Source organism: Pholcus phalangioides, unplaced genomic scaffold (genome assembly GCF_987345545.1).
Source record: "Pholcus phalangioides strain wild (caught in Gottingen) unplaced genomic scaffold, Ppha-v1.0 ptg000019l_1, whole genome shotgun sequence".
Lineage (NCBI taxonomy): Eukaryota > Metazoa > Arthropoda > Arachnida > Araneae > Pholcidae > Pholcus > Pholcus phalangioides.
Genome location: NW_028301612.1, coordinates 7409717 through 7436394, shown reverse-complemented (window position 1 = coordinate 7436394; position 26678 = coordinate 7409717). Strand labels below are relative to the sequence as shown.

At 36.7% G+C, this 26678-nt stretch overlaps 1 protein-coding gene across 1 annotated transcript in view; it reads left to right on the top strand.

The window, feature by feature from the left end:
• The first annotated feature begins 4896 nt into the window (after positions 1–4896).
• The window catches only part of hop (tyrosine-protein kinase hopscotch), a 35616-nt gene continuing 13834 nt past the window's right edge, over positions 4897–26678 (top strand). Inside the window, exons 1-13 of the mRNA XM_089248127.1 lie at positions 4897–4978; positions 6596–6890; positions 8256–8564; positions 9946–10110; positions 10255–10353; positions 13615–13772; positions 14124–14419; positions 14548–14795; positions 15173–15385; positions 21297–21418; positions 21765–21909; positions 24342–24498; positions 24729–25044. Coding sequence (XP_089104253.1) covers positions 6624–6890; positions 8256–8564; positions 9946–10110; positions 10255–10353; positions 13615–13772; positions 14124–14419; positions 14548–14795; positions 15173–15385; positions 21297–21418; positions 21765–21909; positions 24342–24498; positions 24729–25044 — 2495 coding nt within the window. The 5' untranslated portion in view covers positions 4897–4978; positions 6596–6623. The remainder of the gene's footprint in view (positions 4979–6595; positions 6891–8255; positions 8565–9945; positions 10111–10254; positions 10354–13614; positions 13773–14123; positions 14420–14547; positions 14796–15172; positions 15386–21296; positions 21419–21764; positions 21910–24341; positions 24499–24728; positions 25045–26678) is intronic.

Here is a 26678-nt window from a genome sequence, read left to right as displayed (position 1 = left end):
TTCATGAGGGAGGGCTCTATGCACGTAGGCCAATGGTCTGCATTCCGTTGACCCCACGCCACCGTGCGGCCCGAAGAAGATGGGCTGCTGAACATCGAGATTGGGAGCAACATGATTGGAGCCCCGATTCAGTCTGGAGTGTGACACCCGACGTGTTCTGGTATGGAGGGACAGGGGCACTCGAAATAACCCCGCATTCGTTCGTAAAAGGTCACAATACAGACGAGCTGGTTGGATGGTATGGGGTGGAATCAGCATAGGCGGACGTAAGGACATGCATATCATTCGGAATGGCACTTTGACGGCCCGAAGGTATGCAGACGCGATACTGCGACCTCATGTCATCCCTTACGCTGGAGCCATTGGAGATTCCTTTGTTTCCCAGGATGATAATGCCCGACCGCATAGAGCTCGTCTGGTGGAAAACATGCTTGAAGCTGAAACAATACAGCGTATGGAATGGCCAGCGTGCTCTCCTGACCTGAATCCATCGGACGACGCATTGCTGCGCGACCAAACGACGCATTGCTGCGCGACCAAGGCCGCCTGTTACTGTCCGAGACTTGCAGATTGCACTTCTTAAGGAGTGGAACAGTATTCCCCAAAGTCTGATCGATAACCTCATCGCATCCATGGCAAACAGGTGTACAGCAGTCTTAGCTGTTCGAGGAGACCACACGCCCTATTAAAACTCATGCATCATGTCTAAACAGTACTTTTTCTTATCGTTTACATGTAACCAAATTGTTGCCCTAAATCATCTTTTCATGTTTTTTCCATATTTTCAAAGAATTAAAGCGTAATTCCAAATTCTTTTACGTCTTTTTTCTGTATTGGGCATTGATACGCGTGTACTATCCATTGTATGCCAATACGTGGCTGTCTCGCACGGTTTTCTTACTTTTTTGCTTGCTCCCCTAATTGTTTTGAACAGTGTAGATACTTTGTCACCCGGGGCAAACTGGCATTTTGGCGCCCCTTGCCATGTAGAAGATGCAGTGGACGGATGAATTCGGTGCCCCTTCTGGTCCGGCGCACCAGGCTCGCCTGCCCCCCCCCCCCCAGTTGCGACCGTGCTTTCGGGTCTGAGCTATTTCGACTATGTTTGTCCCTGTGGACTGAGGGTTTTTGGCACTTTTCATAATTTTTTTTCAAATACTTAGAACATATATATCTTGAGTTCTTTTTTAACTTGAGATTTCAAACTCTTTTCTTTCATAACATAACAATTATTTAAAGGTACTAATAATTAATATTTAATGAGAAATAATTTGAAAACAGAATGTTTTAGAGTTTTAAAAAGTTCCGCATAAGAAAACATCATTTTTTAACATAAAATTACAAACAATTCTGAATGAAAACTTACCCAAATGTTGTACAAAAATATCTAAAAATAGTTTTTATTTAAAAAAATATATGATCTTGTAAAATTAGCTTCACATGGTACACTTTTAAACATACATTTACGCGCAGAAAAACACCACAAGGTTCGCAATAAGGTCGAGTTTCTTTCCCCAATCTTTTTCCAGTTTCTGCCTTTGATTTGCTCCGTTGCTCCTTTTCATTATCTAAAATGAATAATAATTTTGTGAAATATGCGTCCTAAAACATTTGAAAAAAATAAGTACAGTAATATACACACAATTGTTCGAAAGCAAAACATCAAATACCATATATTTACGGGTGCTACCGTTGTCATCTGAGAACTGTTATACACGCGGGCTGGTATTCTGGATCATCTGAATCTGATAACTCTGGCAAAGAATCGTGCGTCAGTATATCTGTAAGTGCAGCCAAGTCATCGGCATCTGATAAGTGTAAAAATCCTTTATGAGACATCGCGAAACACAACAAACATGGCTACTTTACGAATACAAATACAACGCCGCAACAGGCAAAATGCCCAACGAGATGGCTGAGAAAAAGATGATCATAACTAGGGTGACCATACGTCCCGTATAGATGCCCATAACAAATATGGATGTCATATACGTATTTTAAAAAAATGTGAAGGGAAATTTTAGGAAGACAAATGTGTTTCAACTATACTTACTTCTACATCGTTTTATAAAGCTACATTCGTTGGCTGCTGCCATCTATATACTTTTTAAGAACTAGAAGATTTATAGATTAATGTTTAAAAACACTAGGATCATAGATATATTCAGCCATTTTTTTTGTTAAAATTCAAGCCCGAGTCAGACTCGGGTTCGTGGATGAAAACGGCATCCCGAGTCGGGCTTATACCCGGTAGTGTTAACGTACAATTCAAGCTATTGGAACCGAAAAGAGGAGGGGGATGCTCAAAATAACACTGGAAGAGAAAGGGGGAAAATCCCCGCCCACACACTTTATTTGAGAGAGAACGGGAAGAACGATATTTTTCCCCTCCGTTATTCCCTGTTGCTTAAAAGAGAGAATTTTTGTAGCCCTCCCCTCTCATGAAATTTCCCTGTCGAAAATGATAATTGAAAAATCCCACGAAATTACTTGCATGCTGCATACCGTTTTCCTATTTTCCTACATATTTCATACCTATTTTACTTGAACAATTATGAAAACGAGTTTTTTTTTATTCGATAGATGGTAGCGGCTGGGGGAAGGGGTATAGCAAAGTTGCTAATTAATGCTAGCACTACTACAAATTGCAGGGAAATAAAAGTAATTTTACAAGGGGAAATTTTTTTTTAATATATCAAATATGTCAAATGAGGGTTACCAAAAGTCCCCCTTTTTGATGTCATTTCAAGCGCCCTCCGACGCCCTATTCAGAAATAAAGAAAATAGAATGCAAACAGCTGAATAATATGATAAATCACCTCTAGCAAAAAAAGAAACCTTCTGACGGTGAAGCTTAACAAGGATGAAATGCCAATAAATGTAGCGAAAGACAAAGTTGTCTTCCGAGGAAAACATCTGCCATACTCCCAGAGCCTAAACTCTAGAAGCTTAGTCAGCAGAGGCAAGCATGCATTTTGGCGCCCCCTTGTAATGTTGAAAGAGAGGTAAAAGTGTGAAATTTGCGCCCCTTCTGGTCCAGCGCTGGGGCGGCAGACCCACCTGCTCCCCCCTAGTTGCGGCCCTACATACTCCAGGTGAAGTGATAAACCTAACCAGATAGTGAGAACTAAGCGAAAGAATACCGGCCGTTATTTGTTTTTGTTTTGTTTGTTTTTTTAGCGGTTCTGTCTTAGGGTTGAAAAATATTGCGGTGGCTGTATTTTTCTTCTTCTTCTTCTCAGTATAGTGTTGTAAGAATTGAGAAAACTGCCGTTTACTCCTGGTGCGTGTACAGCCTCTGTGGTGGTTGAGTAGTCATGGGGACGAACTCACATTTCCAGTATCCGGGTTCATACCTCACTGGCACCGCAGTGGTGGTGGGCTGAAGTTTCTTTTCTGCGGTTCACAATTTCGAGGTATGAATGCGAGCCCACTCACATCTCCGTTTTAAAAGTCTCGCCGCAGAAAGTAACAGAACAACGACGGTATAACTATTCAATCTTTACACTTCGCTTCTGACATATGGATGGCAACACTGAAAAATCAGACACAACACTATATACCCATTCGGACTGTTAAGTACACACTCTTCTGGCACAACTCCCTCGGTAGTAAATTGCCCATAGCAACACACCGGAGTTATGGTAGCTATGGTCTCTCATCGTGAGGATCTGTGTTAGAACCTGACCGTTACTCGAGTGGCGATCGGCTGAAATTGGTTTTTCTGTGGTTCCCAAGTTCGTGGCGCGAGTGCGAAGCGATTTCCGCGTTGAAAAGTCTCGCCACAAAGAGTAACAGGCCTACAACAATAGTTGACGGCAGATGGCAGCACTATACAGGGCCGCTACTAGATGCTTGTTCACCCGAAGCAATCGCGCATTTTGTGTGCGATTTGTAATGTTGAAGGAGAGCGTTTAATGTTTCGAACGTCCGAATGGCGCCGTGGTAACGGCGCTCGTCTTCCGTTATAAAGGTTGCCATCAAGGTCAATGGGCTCGAATCCAGGCATAGAACGTTAGAAACAAGTTCTTTACCTACCGAGCCTTCATTTCCACCCAACTCCTCTGGTTGGAAATTGCCGTATGGCGATATATGACCGGAGCTAGTGTGCGGTAAAGTAGCACGAGCCGTCATAACAAAATAAAAGCGAAATCGCGGTACATCCAGCCAGGGCCGCAACCTGCTTGCTTGGTCACCCGGGCAGTGCCGTCTTAACGCATGGGCCCGACCGGGGGCCCGAAGAGGAGAGGGGCATCACAAAAATGAGAAGTGGGTGAAATTTTCGAGAATTTTCCAGGTGAAGCCTCAAAAACATCACTTGGCCCGGGAGCCCATGCACCTGGAGCAATCGCCATTTTGACGACCCCTTTTATTGTTGAAGGAGAGGTTTCAGAGTGAAATTTGCGCCCCTCTCAGTTCTAGCGCCCGGGGCACGAGAACCCCTTCCCCCCCCCCCCCCCCTCAGTTAAAATCTCTTCATTGAGACAGAGCAGCGGGGCCGTGATCTGGTTAGGAGGAGGAGGAGACCTGAGTTTGTCCTTGATTCAAAAGAAAAAAAAGGAATATGGAAGGGCACGATTCGAAAACTGAGAAATAATCTGGTAACCCTATAAGACTTAAATAAGATATTTGCTGTCGCGATTATCCTAATATAATTTTTAAATTTAGGTCGATCCTTGATTTCAATAAAGAATTTAAATCCAAGTCAGGACGGCCAAGGTAACTTGAAAATATCGGAATGTCCCGGTAAAAACGGTCCTTATGGTCACACATCTGTATGAAGAATATCGTTTTCGGAAAAATATAGTCACGTTGGTATCGCAGTGATCATTCAATGAGCAGGACTAAAGCCTTGATGCGGATCTTTTTCAGTATACGTGGCATAAGACGATACAACTCGAGGATGTGATTTGTTGGTGTTTGTTTTTAATGAAAAACTTGCATTTTGATGTCAGTTTGTGCTTTTCCCCTAATTCAAGTGAGTGTCAGCACATTTCATGTGGAGAAACATGTCCACCAATCCAAATGCGTTGTTTCTTCCATGTATTGTTTCGCCAGTCATTCTTATATATATTCGAATCTACAAATATTTTTTTATGTAAATATTACATGGATTATTGATTATGGATGTTCTTGAGCGTAATCTATCTCGCACATTAAATATTTATAAATATATATAAAATGTTATTTGTATTTTTTTTTTGAACGCCCTCTATGGTCGTCCAACATTTTACAACTCCATACTCTCTGCAGTTGAATATAAATCGATTTTCAATTATTTTTGTTTACACTAAATTTTATTGATTTGTTGAGTATCACGTGATATAAGCATCAAGGACTTGAAGGTAATCTTTTAGGGATTTCTTTTTTAAGGAATATGTGCCTTAAATCTTGAACGTGTGTACGCATTTGATGCTTAAAGTGAGGTATCGGTGCTTTCGACTAAACAGAATGAACCAAACACGACCAGTCTCTGTCGCAACAGTGCTTATAACTGCATTGTCTCTCCCATTCCCAAGGGCAGAGGCAGATCTATGGTGGTTTTGCCACCCTTATCCCATTCTAGTCTAATTTTCTTGGACACAGTTTTCTCAAATTTGCTGGCCTGGGATACGTCCCGCTTAGCTCTCGCACCCTTGTGAATACGCGTCTGTCTTTCTTCGTTTGGTCACTCCCACGCTTGCACATTTTCTTGGTCATTCTCCTGGTCACTCACTCTTTAGATCTCACTTTCAGTCATTCATGTGTTTGCACACTCACCATGTCACTGTCTTTTTATCGCACAGTTGACTAGTCCCTCGCTTTCTACATCACTCTGTTGGTCACTCACTGACGTGACCCGTCTTCATTTGTCACTCACATGCTTGCACACTGTTTAGTTAATTTTCCATGAGCGTGGTCAGTGCCAAATTAGTGACTTGGTGAATTAACCCACCGTTTTGTTCCCGTACATGCTCTAGGTTACTTTTTTTGGTCACTCACCAACCTGGTCCATCACTTTCTAGATCACCTTTTTAAAATACTCACTAACCTGGTCACTCTTGCAGTCGTTCATATGCTTGAACTTTCTCTTGGTCACTGTCCTGGTCGCACACTAGACAGTCTCTTGCTCTCTACGTCATTCTATCAGTTGCTGACTGACTGATCCCCCCTCTATTTCCTTCACATGCTTGTGCATTGTTTGGTCCCTTGACATACAGTAGAGCATTGATTATCTGGATACCAAACAACCGAAACATTGGTAAACTGAAAGTATTTCAGTTGGCAAATTCAAATTTGCTTGCCATGTAGATGTTCTGATATTGGCTACTAGTTCTTTTAGTGAAGCAAAAAAAAATTTTGGACATTTTTAAAAAGTTTGAGTTGGAATTTTGCTTTATGCATATCAAAACTCTTTCAGTGACGTCCGTTAGTTGGTTCTAAAAATATGTGTTAAAACTTGTTTCCTTGCATTTGCTATGTATTTTAGTCAGAAAAAAATATATTCAGTCTATTTTATTATGAGATGTACTGTGCATTTAAGCATTATTACATGTACATTTAAATCGCTTTATTAGATATTCCATATGACAAAACTTTTTTTTTCCTTTTGCAGTGAATGCAAATTCAAATTGACAACAGCCATGGATGGTGGCATAACTATAAACTTTTGTACAAGTCATCAGCCATTACATTTCTGCGAGGGTGTATCCTACATCGCCGAAAACCTCTGCATTCAAGCTGCTAAGTACCTAGGAATTTGTCCACTAGCTCGTCATCTGTTTGCTCTTTGGTGTCCCGCTGAAGGAGTTTGGTTTGCTCAAAGTAAGAGGCTTGACACCACAAAAAATAGAAAATGGGACCTATATTTCCGAGTCAGGTTCAAGCCACCTACAATTCAAAGCTTAAAAGTAAGTGATATATTGTGTGGTATGGCATATACAGTGGAACCTCAATAACTCAATGCCTCAAAAATCATGTTGGCTTAATGTGTGAATGTCAAGTTTGTGGCATTTTATTTCATTTTACCTTTTGACAATTTTTAAAAATCATTCATGTAAGTAAGTACATGTGCCTGTATATTGTTGAATAATTCTATATTCAATTATCTACAAATGGTCGTATAATATTTTGGTCTGTAATTTTCTGTGAAAAATTTTTGTATTGATGAAATAATCTTGTATCAAATGGAAAAAGCATATTTTGATTGCCTGAAGATCTCCTATTTGTGAATGAGCAATGCCATTGTCTAATACAATTTTCCTTGCCTCACTTGAAAGATTTCGATCTCGCTCTCTCAACCATCTCTCACTCAAACATTTCATAAATCATTCACATCTGTCTGTGGTTTTCGTAGTCCACAGGTTGAGGTTTCAGGTTCCAAATAGAGAAATAATGAGAGGTAGTCCTTCCCAAAGGAGGGAGAATCTTCGACACATGTCAATCAACAAACACAAATGGCAGAAACAATGAAACATAGAAATTTTGTAACACACAAGAGTAATGTCATGAAATTTTTGAACAGATGAATGGGTGATTTCAGAAAAGAAGTTGTGATAACACAATATAAATCGCAGTCAACTTAAAGCCTAATGTGGGCATCATATGTCGAGTAAAAGAAGTCCCCCCTCCCCCATTGAAGTTAGCGTTATGACAACCACATGGGAGTAATAAATGTAAAATTACCAGAGTAGTCAAGTTATCTACGTGTCAAGGTTGTGCTATATCTCTGTTTTTTATTATTTTAAAGGCTTGTTCAGCATTTTGCGATCAGGGCTACAAAAAGATGCTTTGTGTGCTGGGGCCAGGGCTCATTTTGGTTTCCCCCGTAATGTTAAAGAAGAGATAAAAGGCTAAAATTCGCACCCCCTTCTAATTTGTTGCCATTAGCACCAAACAGCCTGCGCCCCCTGCCCAGTTGCACCCAACCCTAACAATAATCCTGCATCCTTCATGCATTAATATGCCAAAAGTCAGACCCAAATTTGATAAAGATAACTTTCTCATTTCAAAAACTTTCGTGAAGATTCCGCATTAGCTGTCATGCTGGAAAAAAACAAGGGAGGGTAGCACGCCAAAAATACCCTCATTTTTCTGCCTGCTAGGAAATTTGATTCACAGGTTCTCATAAGAATTCTTAAATGTTTCTTAGTCTCAAAATCTCTTGCCTGAAAGAATAATCCTTACTATAAATCTTTCTTTTCCATGTTGCTTGCATCTCGATCTCAATTTACATTTGATAATGCTAGCTTTTCTATATAATTACCTTTTTCCAGGAAAATACGGACCAAGTTACATTCGATTACTATTTCTGTCAAGTGAGAGAAGATTTCCTTGCCGGAAAAATCCCAGAGATACTCCATCGAAATATGAGAGACAGAGCACTTGGCCTCGTCGCCGCAGACATCATACGCTTCATGCTTGAACAGAAGCAAAATCCTTGCAACGTCAAGTACAATAGCAGGGACTTCCTTCCGCAGGAACTCAAACGTAGCCCTCTGTGGGACAATTTCTTGAAGGACCCTCTTCAGAAGGCTGTTAGCAAAGGATGGATAAACAGCAAGCAAAATGTGAATTTTGTTAAAGTGAGTCTACTATTGAATTCCACAAGGTGAGACTGGTAAGTAGGGTGAACACCTCTTTTTTTCAAAACTGTAAATGGCAGACACCCTACAACATGAGTATTATGGTCTTCCCTATGTTACCTAACATCTGTACTTGTTTTTCAAAATTACTCTGCAGGTATTTATTTCTGTGGTAGCTGTAACAAGAGAGTTGGCAGTGCATTGTGTAATGGAGCAGAGAATCACTATTAAAGTCTGTTTCAATTTGGTTGAAATTGTAACAGGAACGTCTTAAATACTGTGGAATGTGTACGGTGATGAATTTGTATCTCGCAAAACTATTTTGAGTTGTGGATGGTGCTAGAAACACCAAGTTTCACCTCCAGTAACGATTGGCTGTAAAAGCATGGCATCATTGTCTCCTGTATTGATGAAGTTGCTGCACGACTTCATTCACTATTGTCTCAGTTTGTCGCTTGGGTGATAAGGGGCCTTATACAAAGTTTGTGTTTACCCAAATACCCAGTCACAATTGTTTGACTGATTTTATGGAGAAGATTCACTTTTTCTGCCCTAATTGGGATAGACCAATGCTGATCTCGTAATAAAATACCTGATTTGTCCTTGTCAGAAACTTTCCTGATGTGAGGGTACAACAGAAATGCAATATGACCACTGAAAAATATTTCTACTGTATGGAGTTTCACACTGAGGGGTTAACAAACTAACCACACTGTGAGTATTAAAAAAAGAAAAATTTCGAACACTGCCCTTCGGGATTGGCAATAAATTGTAGGTCCTTGTCTAATTAGCCCTCGTACGCAGGAAATGACAGTGGTGCAACAAAACTGATCTCGTCACGATAACTGCCAAACTCTGTCAACTTATGTTGCCATTCTGCTCATCACAGGTCTCCCACAATGATGCTAATCTTTGACACTTTCACGACCTTCACAGAAGTGTGTGTACCACTGAAAAACTGCCGTGTGAGATACAGCTTCATCTCTGTGTGCATTTCATGGGTTTCCGTTGCAGTTTTACCCAGTTCAAAACATAATTTCATATTGATTCTCTGCTCCATTACCCAGTGCACTAACAACCCATACATTACAGCTACTGCATGAACAAAGATCTTCCGTGACAATTATGATAAACACAGTTGTTAAGTAACATAGGGGAGAATATGTAGTGCTCATTTAGCAATGCATCAGGCTGTTCACAATTTTGAAAGGAGTGCTGATTCACCCTACTTACCAGTCACACCTTGTAGTCATCAATCATAATATTTTAGTACATGAAAGGTATTTTGGGAATATCGCCAAGTCCAGATATTACTGTGATTGCTGAGAAGAGTTTATATGTCCTGTGAGATACTCTATTAAACCCAGGTGTTTATTCTTAGGAGATGTACCTTCAGCAACTCAGCGTGCTTGTTCCCGAATATGGCTCTGAGATATTCACAGCGAGTGTTGATGACAATGGAAACGTTTATGAAGTAATCCTATCCGTCGATCCTTATCATACTTCTCAACCTGGTTTGAGGATGAGACTTCAAAAATGCAAAGGGGTATGTGTGTTGATACTGCAGTGCTTAATTTACAGTTTTTTACTAGGTTTCTGATCAAAATAAGCCTTATCTGTTTTCTGGTTGCTATACGAGTTTCATTTTAGTTTTTTTATGGTTAATGATAGAGTTAACGTTTCTTGTTAGGTGTGGACTCATGTGTGCTCCATATCAGATTTATGTTACATAAGCATCATGAGAAAAGATAAAACTGTTGAAATAAGTCGTCAAAATGGTGTTCCTCAGGTAAAAACTTATTTTTTAATCTTGGCAATATTCGTGAATGTGCAGTTAGGCATTAATTATCAAAGCCTCAATTGCCCAAGTTCTTCATTCTGGATTATCCTACGTTCTTTTCACATATATATTTTTTAATTTTCTGCAGTAAAATTACGTGAAAAAAAGAATTGTGCCACAAACTGGTTCATGTGGCAATGTAAACCATTTGAGAGTAGTTTAGGCTACATCACCTATTGCCAGTTGGTAATGTAGCCTGAACTGTTTTGGTTCATGTGATATGGTTCAAAATGCCATTGTGAAAAGTATATTTTTACATAATACTTCAAAACTTTTTTTATAAATTTCAAGTACAGGGTAACTTGTAACTTTTTCTGATTCATTTGATAGCAAATTGATTTAAAATAATCTTTGTTTATGTAAATATAGTTTCCAGCATTTACATTTTTATGACAGATACAGAAAACTGGCTGAGTGAGGAGATATCAATGTTTCTTATACCACCATTTTGGTGGCCCTGATGTCATCTGCGAGCTATTAGAAAAATGTTGCCACTGTCCATTGCACGTAGCCATTCAGCATATACATACGCTCCAAGGAGGGGAAATTCTATCTTTCTTCATAGCTTAGTTAGTAGACCACTCGTCTGGCAAACGGGGAGACCAGAGTTCTAGTCCCCGAGAGGGCCGAGATGAATTTTCCTAGCCTGAAAACATTGATATCTCTTCACTCATCCATTTTACCGTATCTGTTGTATTGACGAGGGAGAGTGACATTTTTCGTCATTTACATTTGGGCGTGGTAGCCTGGTCGATAAGATACTCGTTTAAAGTACCAAAGGATGTTTAGAGGTGTCGCGAGTTTGATATCCGGTTCATCCTTGTCAGAAAACTTTTCTGACATGGGTACAACACAAAACGGCAACTTGACAGTAGCAAAAAATTGCTACCGCAGGGAGTCCCCCATTGAAAATTTAGCGCATTAACCTCTTGATGAGTATAAAAAACATGCCTGCCATTCGGAATCTGCAATAAATTGTATGTCCTGGTCTCGTGTGCAGAAAATGGCCATGGTGCGACAAAAATGATCAAATGATCATTTACATTTTTGTTTTAATTATCCTTAAAATTGTATAGGTAAAGCTGTATCTGAGTAGATTCATATACATTATAAGCTCTCGTAAAGAGCCTTCCTTAACCCTTTGCATCGGCAGTCCCGAGATATGTCATCAAACTTGATTTGTTTTATTTCTGTTACCTTAAAATATCTCATGCTCTTAACACACTTTCATTTTCAATGTGGCAGTTAGGCCTATAATGCGGATCAGGGAAATTTTAAAAACCGCAGGGCTACCACTCGTCCTACTTTTCGATAAAATGTCCTACTTTTGTCCTACTTTCTCGTTTTTGTCCTACTTTTTTACCAAATCCTATCGACAAAATTTGTGTAATTGATTTTAATTGAGCAGGAAATTATTGATATATTGCCAAATATTACAAATGTTGGATAATGCAATTAATGATTCTGCCAAAGCAGAAATTGTATTATTTTTAAGGTAATTTGGAAAGGGGGGGGTGTATGTGGACCATTTGATTGATAAATTTTTCATTTGCTTAGTTTGAGGGTTCAAGTATAGTAGTCATTAAAAACTTCTGTCTGGATGGAAAAATAATTTTGTATTTATTACTTCATGGTCTTGGACAGTAACTTTCATCATTCAAAATTATGGTGCAAATAGGTGAAACAACAGTTGGCATTACAAAGCAGTTGGATACATAGGCCTATTCTAGGTTTGGTGATTCTGATGCTACCCAATAGCATTCAGTTGTCTTCTGTATTTTTAAGGCATGAAAAGGCATAAACAATATTTACAATATTCAGCAAAGAGCTAGAAATGGAATTGCTTCATTTGTCAAAAATGATTACACTGGCATTGAACAGTAAAATGTGAACAAAACAGTAAAATTTAAAAAATGATGAACAGCACAGTAAAACTATCTGGTTCACCTTGCCTTATTTACGTCGGATCTTGTAATTTACACATTTTGCATTGTGCTTTTGAAAGTGGTCTCGAAGGTGCGTCATTCTTAAAAAAACTTACGTCTTCGAAATTTGCTGTGCCTTGTCAAAGAGAGTTGACAAGCTCTTCACTTTGGAAGACTCCAAAAAAGAATGTAATATATATGAGGAGAGACAGCAAAGAATTATCTGTGGTTGCTAATGCACTGTTTTGGCCAAAAATTGGTTTTGTTTTGGCTTGACTGAAATAGTGCTAGGGAAAAAAAGTTAATTTTTTTTTTTTTTAGGATTTTTTTTCCATATGCTATGATTATGTTGTCTAAGGGGGTTACCCTCCCCCATCCTACTTTTTAGTCCTGCGTTTTACTACTTTTTCTCATTTTTTGAGTGGGAGCCCTGAAACCACTTAAAGGGTAAAAATTAATCTTTTTACCAAACTCTGATCTCAAAAGTCTGGTTTTTTCTTGATGCTGTAAGTTTGTTGTACACAAACTTTTCGACATTTGATTACATCGTATTTCGCACATGATTACTTTCACGGCTACATAAAAGCTAAATTATTGCTCTGAGGATAAATGTAAAAGGACAACACACTTTTAACATTAAAAAATTTATTTTGTTTCGCATGCTGAGTAAAATTCTCTAATAGGCTAAATTGGCTTGCAAATCCACTAAATTGTGCACTGATGATATAGTGATATCACTATGTCTGTAGTATTAATGTGTGTACTGTCCGACCCATTGACAACAGTCTGGGAAAAAACAATGAAACTATTCATTATTTGTGCTTGAAAAATGATGTGTTTAAGCAAAATGAAATATTTTACTTACACGATATGCATTTCTCAATAATTTGAGCATTCTTGAAATGAATAGATTAAAATATTATGTTTTATAAAGATTAAAAGGTTAATTAGAATTGCATGTAATTGCATACATCAACATTTCGCGCCCCCCCCCCCCCCCCGCTTCCCAGGTATGACTGTGGACCTTGAACGTTTTGCATTTGAATCATTTTTGCCAAATAAGTATGCACCTTTTCTTTCGGTAAGAGCACAGACCCTAAAAATTATTTAATCTCATTTCTCTGACGTATTTACAGGGAGAAAATTTTTGCTGTGTTAAATGTTAATCTGTATTATTCGAGTTTTTTGGTATCCCTGTACATTACCTTAGATTATTGTGATTCCATTGTATACATATGTAACATCTTGATTTTTTTTCACATTGTTTTTTCTTTTCTTTTTTCAGTATTTGCAGTTCCATAAAACTGAGCAAATGCATTCATTCCTGTCACTACTTGATGGCTACTATCGACTCACTGAAAAATGGACTTTCAATCTCTGTAAAGATCTCAACACGCCATCACTGCTCAATCTGAGAGCTATGAAATGCCATGGACCTATTAGGTATATTTGATTATGCTTATCTTATATTAAGAATTTTTCACTGTTTTAAGATGCTTTTTTGGTTATATCCCGTATTTCTTGCTGTTTCTTGTTTTTTTTAAATGAAGATGCACATTTTTTTTATACTTATTGGTAAATCAAAATTATATGTGGTTAACATTAATGCTTGATTACTCTCAAATTCTTGCTTTCCATCATGGCTTGTCATCATAATTCTTTGGGGGTTAAATGGTTAAATGTTGCCAATAAAAGAAAACCTATTTTTCATCTATGGAATGCTATTTATGTGTTAAGATGGAAGATATTTATTTTTAAATTTTCTGTACATTTCTTACCAATTCATATGTTTAGCACGCATTTTGCCCTCGAGAAGCTTCAGTCAAAAGGGAATTGGGAAGCTGGAAGTTACCTTTTGAGAGAATGTACTGAAAAGTATGATACATATTGCCTGGATGTCTGCATACGAGATGAGCAGCAAGATGTGACTGTCGTGAGTACATTCAAGATTTACCTTGATGGAAGAGATAGATACGTTCTTGAAGAAGACGTGAACTGCCAAGAGTTCTTATCTATACACCAGCTTCTGGTACATTACAACAAAAATGGAAAATTCACTCTCAAACACTGCATACCTCCATCGGAATATGGTGAGATCCTGATCGCTTTTGCCTGTATTGAATACAAAGAGTAGTTTTATCTATAGTGTATTATGCTATAAATTTTGCTCATACATGTGGTCCTACATTTACTCATAAGGCTCATGTTTTATATGCAGATAAAAGCAATCTCCTGTTATGCAGACCTCCGGAATATGAAAATCGCAGTACAACTGCAAGAGAGGATTGTAACTGTGTGGCGCAGTGCATACCTCATGATGCTGTGGTTTTCTTTCAAGATTCTGTGCATGAGTTTCCTGGGCAATTAACTGTGGTTCGGCATGCTCTCTTGAAGAGGTCATGTACAGACATGAAAGATATAGCTGTAAAGACTTTACGTAAAGAGGCGAAAGTGACTCATCTACAGGTGATATTCGTTTTATATAGTCAGATCTCTGTATAATGTCACCCCTGAGGACCGAATAAAAATGACTTCATAAGTGGAGTGTGCAACAATAACCCTAATTCATTACTTATGCTGAGAGGATCAATAAAAAGTGGTGTTATAGGCTAGACAACATTAAATATGATGATGTTATACCGAGGTTTTCCTTTATTTTTTTAATATTTTTTTTATCTAGGCAGTCATTAATAGTATTCTGGCACTGATGTACTATCACAGTTTTCCTTTCAATAATAATTTTTATAACATTATATATTATTATACATGCACTGATTGATCTGATGAAAAACTTCTATATTCAAGCAAATTATACATTTTCGTTTCTATTTTTTTTTTCTCAGGAGTTCTTATCTCAGAGTGACAGGTTTTTATTTCTCCAAAGTAATACTATCGTTAGTACAGTTGGAATGATCCTAACGCAACCTACAGCTCTAGTCATGGAATATCTTCCAATAGGACCATTGGACTTGTACTTGCAGAGATATGAAAATAAACTGAAGCAAGTGGATCTTGTTGAAGCCACTTATCACATTGCCAGGGCACTTTGGTACTTGGTAGGTACTGTTGTTGTGATGCTTAATCTGAAATTCAAATGAAATTTCTGGGAATTCATCATGATGTTTATGGTAATTTTCATAAAGACTTATTAATTTGACCTTCACTTACTAAATATGGAGACTCAATCTCCAACCTATAATGTACCGAAAACTGTGGTGCACATTGTAGAACAATCACTGCTGCTGTATAACAATGTGGATAAGAATTTGAAAAAAAAAGGAAAAATAACACTTTCTTGTTTTCTCAACAAAAGCTAGAATGTTTTACTGCAGAAACATTTTCAGTGAGCTGAGAGCTCATTTCAGAATCAGGGTTGGCAGGTTTTGACACTGTCACGTCAAAAACCTCAAATATTGCTTTTCAATATAAAAATTTTCATTGGAGATGCACACGTTAATTTCATGTAATGTTTAAAGTGACTATGTTATACAAAGAATAAATATTTGATATGATTCTAAAATAATTTTCTAATCTCTACAGAATTATTTTGGACAATATATATGTTTTTTTTCTTCTTGTAAAATTTGAATAAAGCATAACATGAACATTGAAGGGAAAACTGTGGAACGATTTTACATTCTTTGATTCAAGATGATTCTTTACCTTCCAAAATTTCTTCAACTGCTTATATACGTTTGCATTGATATAAACCATCGGCTGTCCTCTTTTTACAACACATAAGTGTTTAAGGAAGTTTATTACATCATGTATGTAATGTTGATTTCTGTTATTATTAAATTATCTAGATAACCAATGATACTTAAAACGATACTCTTATTGCGCATAACATTGAAATATATCTAGCAATCAAAATATTAAATTGTAGGACTAAGATGTCATTTAATTTGGCAATGCTAGCTTGTATATGTCAAACTTGGTTTATTCTTACTTTTGCACTATATGGTACATTTACTAGCATTTATAATGCAATGGTTTTCCAATTGAAGCTGTATTCAAATGTGCAAAACAAATGCTTTGGGTATCAAGTCTTGTCAGCTCTGCTTTGGTTGAAAATACTCTTTAAAGCTCTGTGAATTTATACACCCTGATCTAAGAAATTTTTAGGTGAAAATAAATGAGTTTTATTAGTGCATTAACAGATGCTGCGTGAGAATTTTTATATGGAATAAAATTTTGGTCGGATCAGAAAATTTAAAATATCAAAATAGATATATTTTTTTATTTACTCTTTAATCTAAATAAAAGTGTTTTGTTATTTAACATATATCTATCAAGTTAACAAAAACTATTTGACATCATTGACAGTAAGATTTTGATCGTTCTAATACCGAGTTAGTTTCTGGGGTCAAAAACCTAACCCTGATGTCCTATCATACATATTTTGAATAAGCAGCTCTATTCCACTTAGCAAATTGAACACAGGTAATGAGTAGCTTAGATAAATAAACCATAAAATTATATTTTATATGTTCTAGGCTCTTATGTTGAAGAATTCAAAATTGCAAATTATAATTAATGTTTTGTTTTAATTATTGTAATAAATTAATGTTTAAAAATAAAACATTGTAATATGCAAAAAAAGTAAGTTTTCATCATGTATACCTATTGTGTTCAAAACATTATCAAAAAACATTAACTTATGTTTTTGACGGTTTTCAACAGTTTTTGATGGTTTAAACCAGTTTTTGACGCTTGTCATGTCGAAAACCCAATCCTGTTCAGAATAATGAAAAACATTCCGTGGTTATAAGTGCAATATTCACTGAAATATTTGAATTTGAAAAATGGAGGGAAGTTTGCGAGAAAAATGATGTTAAATGTGGAAAAACCATTTTATCCACATTTGCTGCTTTCCCCCCCCCCCCCCAAGTTTTCTCTGTTTATTCAAATTCGAATATCTCAGTGAATACTACACTTAGAACCATGGGATGTTTCTTTGTTGGCATCAAGAGAGACAGGGCAACAATTTTCAAATCGGATTTTGGGGCACACAGGGACTGTATAAAATTTTTTTTTTTTTATTTCATTAACTATATAACCCCTTAAAACATGAATGACAAATCTGTGTACTACACATTATTTAGAAACATTTTATATTTGAAAGTATACCTCTAGGATCTATGGTTCACCATTAAAATGTCATACTCCCTGCTTGCTATGCTCCCCATTTAGATACACTACATACATTAATATTTGTAAAAACAACATATAAATACATAGAAACACAATAATAATTCACAGAAACAGAAATATATTACAGCACAATAATTCAATTGTCACATCTGACACATACTTCATTTTGCGTTATGCTGGTACTGGACATAAGAAGCATCTCTTATAATTGTTCATCATCCAGCATTATATCCAACCATTTTCCTTAGTAACATTGTTCTATGGTCCTTACCATTTTTTCACCGCTTGGCGTGACGATATGATTTTCATGGTGTGGAAGAGTTACACATGTTGGTATACAAAGCTTGAGCGATGAAGAGAGACTCAATTTCTTGAATATGTTTACATTGGAGGAACAGGTGTCTTGGGAGGGGGGGATATGATCGAAGTGTTTAAAATTTTCAACTGATGGACCATGATTTATTGATACACCGTCAATTGACTGCTTTGATAAGGGGACACCAGTATCGATTAGTAAGGGACAATTCCATGTTGTGGTGTCGCAGGGAATTTTTCTCTAATAGGGTTTTTAATAAATGGAATAGCTTACCCCCGGAGGTTGTAAATTCTAACACAATTGAAAAATGTAAAAAGAAACATGATGCTTATAAAATGGAAGGAATCGTGAAGGTATGCATACTTAGATAATACAAATATTTGTATTTTTATTGTAATCTTTTTTATCTGTATTGCATACAGGGTTCACGGGTAACAGCAGTAAACCACCTTACCTGCATTTAATGCTGTTTTTTCCCAACTCTCCTTTTTTTTTAATTCAAATATTTCAACGAATGTTGCACTTAGAAACGTGGAATTATTATTTGTTGACCTCAGGAGAGAGAGAAGGTGACAACTTTCTAATTGGATGTTTAAGCACAGGGTGACCGTACAAAAAATTAAATTTTTTAAATTTTAATAACTGTACAACCCCTTTGAACATGAATAATGTACCTGAATTCTACACGTTATTTGAATGTTTTTTTCTAACTGAAAATATGCATCTGTGTTTCGCCAGTAAAATGCTGTACGTGCATTATATACTATGCCCATGCACCCTATATATATTAATTATTGCAATATTTTAATGTGTATAGCAGGGTTTAGGCTAGATAATTCCTTTAGCGAAAAAGCTTTAGCAAAATGCTACAATGCTAATGATTCATGGTTGGATGTCTTCTCGTTTCGTACCTCCTGTATGCATTTTTGCAAAAGTGGCGACTACTTCTTTCGCATTCTAAGATTTTCTTTCGCATTTTGCAAAAAATGCGACCGTAGCTTAAACCCTGGTGTATAGGCCTAAGGAACTTCCTAATTTTTTGGGCTGAAAATTTTGAAAAAAGTTGAAGGATATCTATAATACTGCCCATGTGTAAGAATCATCCTTTTTTTTTTTATGACCCAATTTTCAGCAAAAGGGGATTCCTTATACATGTTAAAATACAGTAGCAGTAGGTTTTTTTTTTTTTTTTTTGGTGATATATGCTCTTATATTGGGTTGTGCAGAATAAATAAATGAACCTCAGAAATCCACCACTGGACTTATACCATTGCCAAAATCTCTTCCAGTCCAGTTTCGCGGCTTTTCTTTAGCTACCTCGTTGGGCAATTTCCTTTTGTGGCCTTTGTATTTGTATATTTATACAAAAAATTGCCACATTTTTAAGACAAATAAAATTTAATTGGTCAAATGGTTGACGCATTTCATTGTAGAGCCGTTATCAGGACCTCATGGTCAGAAATCACACAAATGAGTCATGGAGGGGTGATGCTTATCTTATGTCTGGTGGTCCGGAGAGTTCACCTTTGTATTTGCTGAGTCAGAGCGGTCTTTGGATGTGAATTGGGGCGCCATCTGTTGCAAAGTGTTGAAAATTCTGTCTCGACTGAGGTTAATAAAGCCTGTCCAAGCTGATGAAATAGGTGGTGTGTTCCTTCCATCATTAACAAGGAAATCCTGGCAAGTTCTGATGAAGTATCCCTCAAGGAAATTCAGTTCGGAATTATGTGTTACTTTTTAAAAAACAGACGCTTTCTCAAAATTAAATATATTATGTGAAAGTTGCTAATAGTGTTGAGTAATAGTCTAACTGTTTGTCTGTCCCTTTTCAACATACTTTCAGCGTTCGAGAAGAATATTCAGATTTCTCCTAGTTTGTCCAATATACCCTTTTTCGCAATTCTTGTATGGGATGAAGTAAATGCTAGATTCTTTGGGGGTTGAGATAGAATCTTTGAGTTGGGAAAACGTTGAGAAGTGACAGACAAATAGTTCGGCTATTGCCCAACACTGTTGGCAACTTTCACATAATTTTGATTTTGTGAAAGCGTCTTTTTTAAAAAAGCAACACATAATTCTGAACTGAATTTTCGCAAGGGATACTTCATCAGAACTTGCCAAGATTTTCTCGTTAATGATGGAAGGAACACGCCACTTATTTTTTCAGCTTGGACAGGGTTTATTAACCTCAGTCGAGACAGAATTTTCAACACTGCAACATATGGCGCCCCAATTCACATCCGAAGACCACTCGGACTCAGAAAATGCAAAGGCGAACACTCTGGACGACCAGGCAAACATCACCCCTCCAATGTAGAGCCAAAATGTGTTGACCATACGACCAATTAAATTTTATTTATCTTAAAAATGTGTCAATTTTTTGTATAAATTAAAACCAGGCAAAGTTCTAATTTTTGTGATAATGTTTGTATATTCATCAGAGGTCAAAATCATTCGGAATTGTATACGGGGTGATTCAGAAAAGATGGGAAAAACTTTAAGAGGTGATACAGTACACACTAATACAAACAATTGTCATTGAAGAATGCATGGTCTAACATTAAACACAAGCCACTAGTGCGTTTTGAAACTGCTTCTCTACAAACGTTGAAATGTCATTCCTGTTGAAATTTATCGGGAGAAAAAGAGCACCACATGCATGCATATTTAACTTGGAGAAGAATAATAATTACCATATGCAAATCTGCCTCACAGTAAATAAAAGGTGTGGACGCCAGCCCTATGAAGTTATTTCAATGTGCAACCATTCTAACAGTTGTAACATACAAGATAATGGCTTTAGTAATACTGAAAAAGCAGGCATGTATTTCATTAACGGAGCTGCAAATAGAAGTACCACAGAGGTACCACAAATGTACAATGAGTATTTTCCCCACAGGTGGTTGCACAATCCGAAAACATTTGTGCTCTTGCATTGGCAGCTGTGCAAAACTGGATCCTTTCTTGCTTCCCAGTCTGATATGCACTGTGATGCGGATTTGCATATGTTTTTTTCTTCCCCGGGTTATATTTGCATGCATGGTGTTCTTTTCTCCCAATAAATTTCAATAGGAATGTCGTCTTAATGTTTGCGGAGCTACCATTTAGAAATGTGCTAGCGTGTTTGCGTTTTATGTTAGACCATGCATTCTTTGATGACAATTGTTTGTATTGGTGTGCACTATCACCTCTTGAAGTTTTTCCCATCTTTTATGAATCACCCTGTATTTTCATGTCAAATACTGCTTCACTGTTGCCCAGTAGTACCACTTGCAAAGTATGTCTTGAACATTTAACATGGCAATACTTCCAAAACAAGAGCCAATAGAAAATTTTCATAGTAATACTCGTGTTCAGTGTGTGAAAACTATTCAGAATTGTTTATTTCTCTTTGTATGCATGTAAATGGTTTTTTTTCTTCTGCTTTTTTGCATGATCTTTTCTAAAATCTGTCATTTCAATCCTATTATACTGGATTCCTATCACAATTCTCATAGGAAGAACAACAGTGGTGCCATGGGAAGGTCAGGTGTCATAATATATTAGTGGCAGACCATACGGATAATTCCTTCAAAGTAAAGCTTGCAGATCCTGGACTAATTTCTTACAGTGATGCAGAGTGAGTACATGTTACTTCCCATTCGTTTTCATGATCAATCCATATATATTTTTTTCTTCTGTAAAACATGTATGCTCTATGTATTCAAAATTTGGATAAGAATATAATTAAGGGGAGTCTGTGTCAGATTGTCATACCTGTGAAAGTGAAGAACATAATATTCTTAATCTATATTAAGAATCTTCTCTTTCTTAATATAGAATTTTTTTTGTATCAAAAAAGAAAGAAATGTTGACCAAGATAAGGTTATCTGAGTTTTTCAAGATATAAGGCCATCATGGATTGGAGATCTTAGCATTTATTGCTTGTTATTATTTTTAAATTTATCATGTTTATTGCTGTATAGTATTCACTGGATCCCACCGGAATGTTATAACGACTACTCTTCTGCCTCAAGATCAATGGTGGCTGATGTTTATGCATATGGGACAACACTCTGGGAGATATTTTCATATGGAGCAAAACCATTAGCTAATCTGAGTCCTAAAGAAGTGAGTTGCCGTGTCCATTATATCGTCATTGTTAAACATGATGTCTGTAAGTTAATTTCCCCAAATTGTTTTTCACCCAAAATGTAACTTTCAGTGAACCATATTTCATCCATATCAGGGCTGGACAAATCTATTGCCCGACATGCCCGGGACATGTAAAAATTCTTACTGCTATGTATTTTTTTCAACCACGTGCCCAACGTGGGCACATAAAAAAACCAAAAATGCCAACACTTTTCATGTTTTGATTATCAGTAGCGATGCAAGTTCAATTATTTTACCACTCACTACAAGAACTGTATGGGTGTGTAATAAAGCCAATATGAGGTTTTTATGGCTTATAAATAGTGTGTTCATGTTTCAATAACCAGTTGAGAAGAAAAATGCTTGAATCAGTACTTCCTGGACATGCTGTATAATAAGGTTTTTTTTTATGGTACTTCCTAAATAATTTTCATTTGGGAGCTAGTAGTATTCTTATTTAATTTTCTACCTCAAACTTTGTTAGGCCATTGCAATGGATTATATAGTCAGTGCATTTTGTTTAAATTCTATTTTATTTTTACAGCCCTTATTAATTTGCCTGGTGCTGCTCTCACTCCGCGCATCTGTCCAAGTTCGGTCCTGGACTGTAAATCAGCTTATTCCATGAGCAAAATGAACAGTAACTCACTGACTTCTTTTCTGACACCAACAACATGGAAAATTGTAATTGACTGATCTTAGATTTTCAATTGGTGGCCGCATTAATCTTTATGAGGATCAGGATCAGAGGCTCGAAAATTGATAAATTTGACTACAATTTTAAGCTAAATATGATTAATTTAAATTTAATGACAATTTCTGACAAAAGAAGCAGTAAGACAAATAACATTGTGAAACACTCTGCTGGTTTTCATGTCTACAGTCATGGTATTGATGAGGCAGATTCAGATGATATCAAACATTTTAAATTAAGATATGAAAAATGTTGAGCATTCATTAGAATTTTTTTTTTTTAAACATTATGTGAATAAGTATTATATAAAGCTATTTTGTGCATTCTTTTTAACAATGAGAAATGATTTTTACAATTAAATAAGTAAATCCTATAATATTTAGGAGTATTTTTTCGGCATGTAAAAATATTGATTTGGACATGTATTAGTTAAAGTCGCATGCCCGACCAGGCATGTAAATTTTTGGAGTTTTGTCCAGCGCTGATCCATATTGTATGTAATAAATTATTTCTTCATGTAAACGAAAACATGTAAAAAATTATAGCCCCCTCCCCACTTAAGGGCAAACAAAAACAGGAAAAATTTGAAATGTCTATGCATGTTTATATGCTCACTTCAAAAATAGACGTGTGCTATGTCCTAAATATATCATCTTGTGTAGAATGATACTTTTAAAGATATCTTTTGAAAAAACCCAATTTGGCAAATGAATCAGAGGTTGCACATTCTTTCTATAGTTGCCGTTGACAAAACTCTAAATTGAATTTTCAAATCTTTAAAATTGACCCCCCCCCCCCATAATATTAACAAACGTTTAAACGGAGGTGCTCTTTTTTTCTAATACAATATACAGTCGAACCTGATAATGGACACCCTCGAAACCAAAAATTTTGTCCGCTAATGAGGAATGTCCGTTTTTGGGGAGTTAAATATACTGAAGCCATAGGTGCCAATGCTTCCAATTTTTCAGCCTTATTAAATCTTCCAGTCAGAAATCTAATTATTCTGATTTTTTGTATCTTCATAGAAAAATCCCTAAAAGTCCTCAAATTAAGCTTTGTTTGAATGGAAAATCCCTAAAGAATGCTCTTCCAGTCCTTGCAATTTCAGGCTGACCCTGTTTTCTCAGGAAAAATATGGGAAATCAGGATTTCAAGTAAGAAAAATTGATAATTGCCACCAAATATGATGATTAAAGCAAGCAAAGTGGATAATTATTGCTAAAAAAATCAGGACGGAAAAATGCATCCTGGAAAAACAGGACTTATATATGGTCACCCATTGAAATTTCAAGAAAAAGTCCCCAGTTTTCCCCTTTTATTTGTTTGACATGTTTTCTTCGATGTGTGTCATCACGGGATAAATTACAGATTTTGAAGTCTATGAAACTGCACCTATGTGAAGCCCATTGACATTTCTTGAGAAAATGTCTGCGAATGGGAGGTGTCCATTATGGGATGTTCCACTGTATATGGTTGTTGGAAAATAATTTATTACTAACTATGTGAGGTCGGTCATTATTTGCCTTGATCCCAAAGTTTTTGTACTTTAAGTTATTTTAATAACTTTTCTAGGCTCCAGTAATCATGCTGCTTTCCAAATTAATTCACGGAAAGGATCAAAAAGTTGTATCATTTGTATATCAATTTAAATTCTATAAGGTGATTTTTATGTAATATTTTCTGGTAACTGTTTTCTTTGGTGTTTTTTTAGGCAAAAGAATGGTATGTCAAAGGAAATGCACTAGATGCAAGCATCAACAGCGACACAGATATTCAAAAACTCTTGCTCGAGTGTTGGGCATGTGATCCTGACAGTAGGAAGAGGCCGCAAGCGATTGTACGAGATCTAAACCAGATTCTCTATGAAGGTAAGTACTGGGGTTTAAAGGGTTTGAAACATTAAGAATATTTGATATTAGGTTTTCTGGGTTGTATCAGATATTTTTACTTTTTACCTCCATGTTTGATAATTGCTTTCAATGTTCAAAGATTAGATCAAACAAAGTTTTGTTTCAGTTGTATGTATTTTTTTGTATTTGAGTTTATGTTGATATGTATTCTTTTGTACAGGTTTTGATTATTTGATATATTTCCATAGTTTACAACTCAAGAAGAAGTCATACTTATGCATCAGTGGGCAAAGCCTGTTTTCCAGTTCTGCCACAAAGTAATGATTCCAAACCACCGACGCCACCATCAAATCATCCATACAGAGAAGCGGGAATAAATAACCTGCTTAACAAAGTTTTCAAGTGGCAGGTTTCTGTCAGCAATAACAATTACAATAACTTCCAGTACAATCCTCTGTCAACCCAATCTGTGACCAGCGGATCTAGTGGTCAGTCAGTATTGACGGTACTCACAGATCTAGGGAAGGATTCACCTTCAGTTACATCCAATAGCTCTTACACAACGTAAGTATTCAACAAATGTCTCTTCTCTTTTTTTTGTGTCATTGCATTCATTGGCAAGTATGAATTTTAAAAATGCAGTCAAATTATCATTAATCACAAATAGTGGGCATAGTGTCACCTCAGATAATGAAATACTCTTTCAATAGACAGAGTATTGAAAATTGTTCAAAATTCAACTTCTCAGTTCAAATTGTTTCCATACTTGTTATGCACTTATGAAAGGTATATGCAACTACTACTAAATTTCATGTGTGCCTTGCAAACATTCCTCTTAAGAACTGCCAATGAATTTCTGGATGTTGAAATATGCAGTGGATATGTTCTCTACCTGATGTGAAATTTTGTCTCAGAGGGATGCCGGTTATCAGTTTTAAGAAGCATTCATTCTGCTATATGTCTTCTGAATTCTTAAGCAAGCAGTGAGATGTGTCATTTTGCTTGTTGTCTTCGCTTGTTTAATTTTGAAATGCTGTAGACCTGATTGCTGATTGCATACAGACTTTTTCCAAATTTGAGGTCAGCTGGGATTTGCTCCTTAAAATTGAAAATTGCTTTCAGGCAACCACCACTGTGCTTGCAGACAGGGTTTGATCCTGGATCCCCCGAGATGTTAGTCCAACATGACTGCACACTGGTATATGTGACTGGTTTACCTTGGTCTCGCTGAGTTATGTGGGGTGCTTAATTAGTTTAATGCAGTGGTTCTCAGAGTGTGCATCAAGTATCCCAGGGTGTGAACAGCCTCTGTGGAAGAGGGTTGTAAAGAGTTGGTTTATTGATGTGTGTCAGTTGAATGCTTTGAAATGATTCTTTTCAAGACTTCTGGGAACCGCAAATAAAGGATGACAAAGCCAAGGAAATCAGGTGGAAGAAGTTTGAGAACCTTTGGTGTAATAGTTAATTGGTTAATCAGTTCATAGACGCTTGATTAATTAATTTGCTACTGTTTGATTAAAAATATTATATGCATATGACAGAATTTTATGTATGTTATTCCAATTTAAATACCAGTTCAAAACATGCCTCTTCTAATCTATGCCTTTTTCAGCCCTTCTTTGACAAGGAGCACCAGTATCGTTTAGTAAGAGACAATTCCAGGTGGTGGTGTGGTATCACGGAATTTTTTCACTGATATGGTTGTCAATAAAATTACCTCCAGGAGAGGGGGATTCATGAATTCTATCACAATCGATATGTTTAAAAAGAAGCACAATAAACACAGTGGGATAAATCAAAAAGCTATGCATAGTTAGATAAGGCACGCACAACCTTTTTTTTTATGGGCGGTGTATTATATTATAAACTGAAGAGCGAAAAAAACTGGTACAGACATGCAAATAAAGAGATATGGAACCAATCAGAGTACTGTGCTGCGGTCGACAATGCCTATATAACACAACAAGTGTCTGGCATAGTTGTTAGATCGGTCACTGCTGCTACAATAGCAGGTTATCGAGATTTAAGTGGGTTTGAACGTGGTGTTATAGTCGGCGCACGAGAGATGGGACATAGCATCTCCGAGGTAGAGATAAAATTTGGATTTTCACGTACTGCCATTTCACAAGTGTACCGTGAATATCAGGAACCCGGTAAAAAATTAAATCTACGACATCGCTGCGACCGGAAAGAGATCA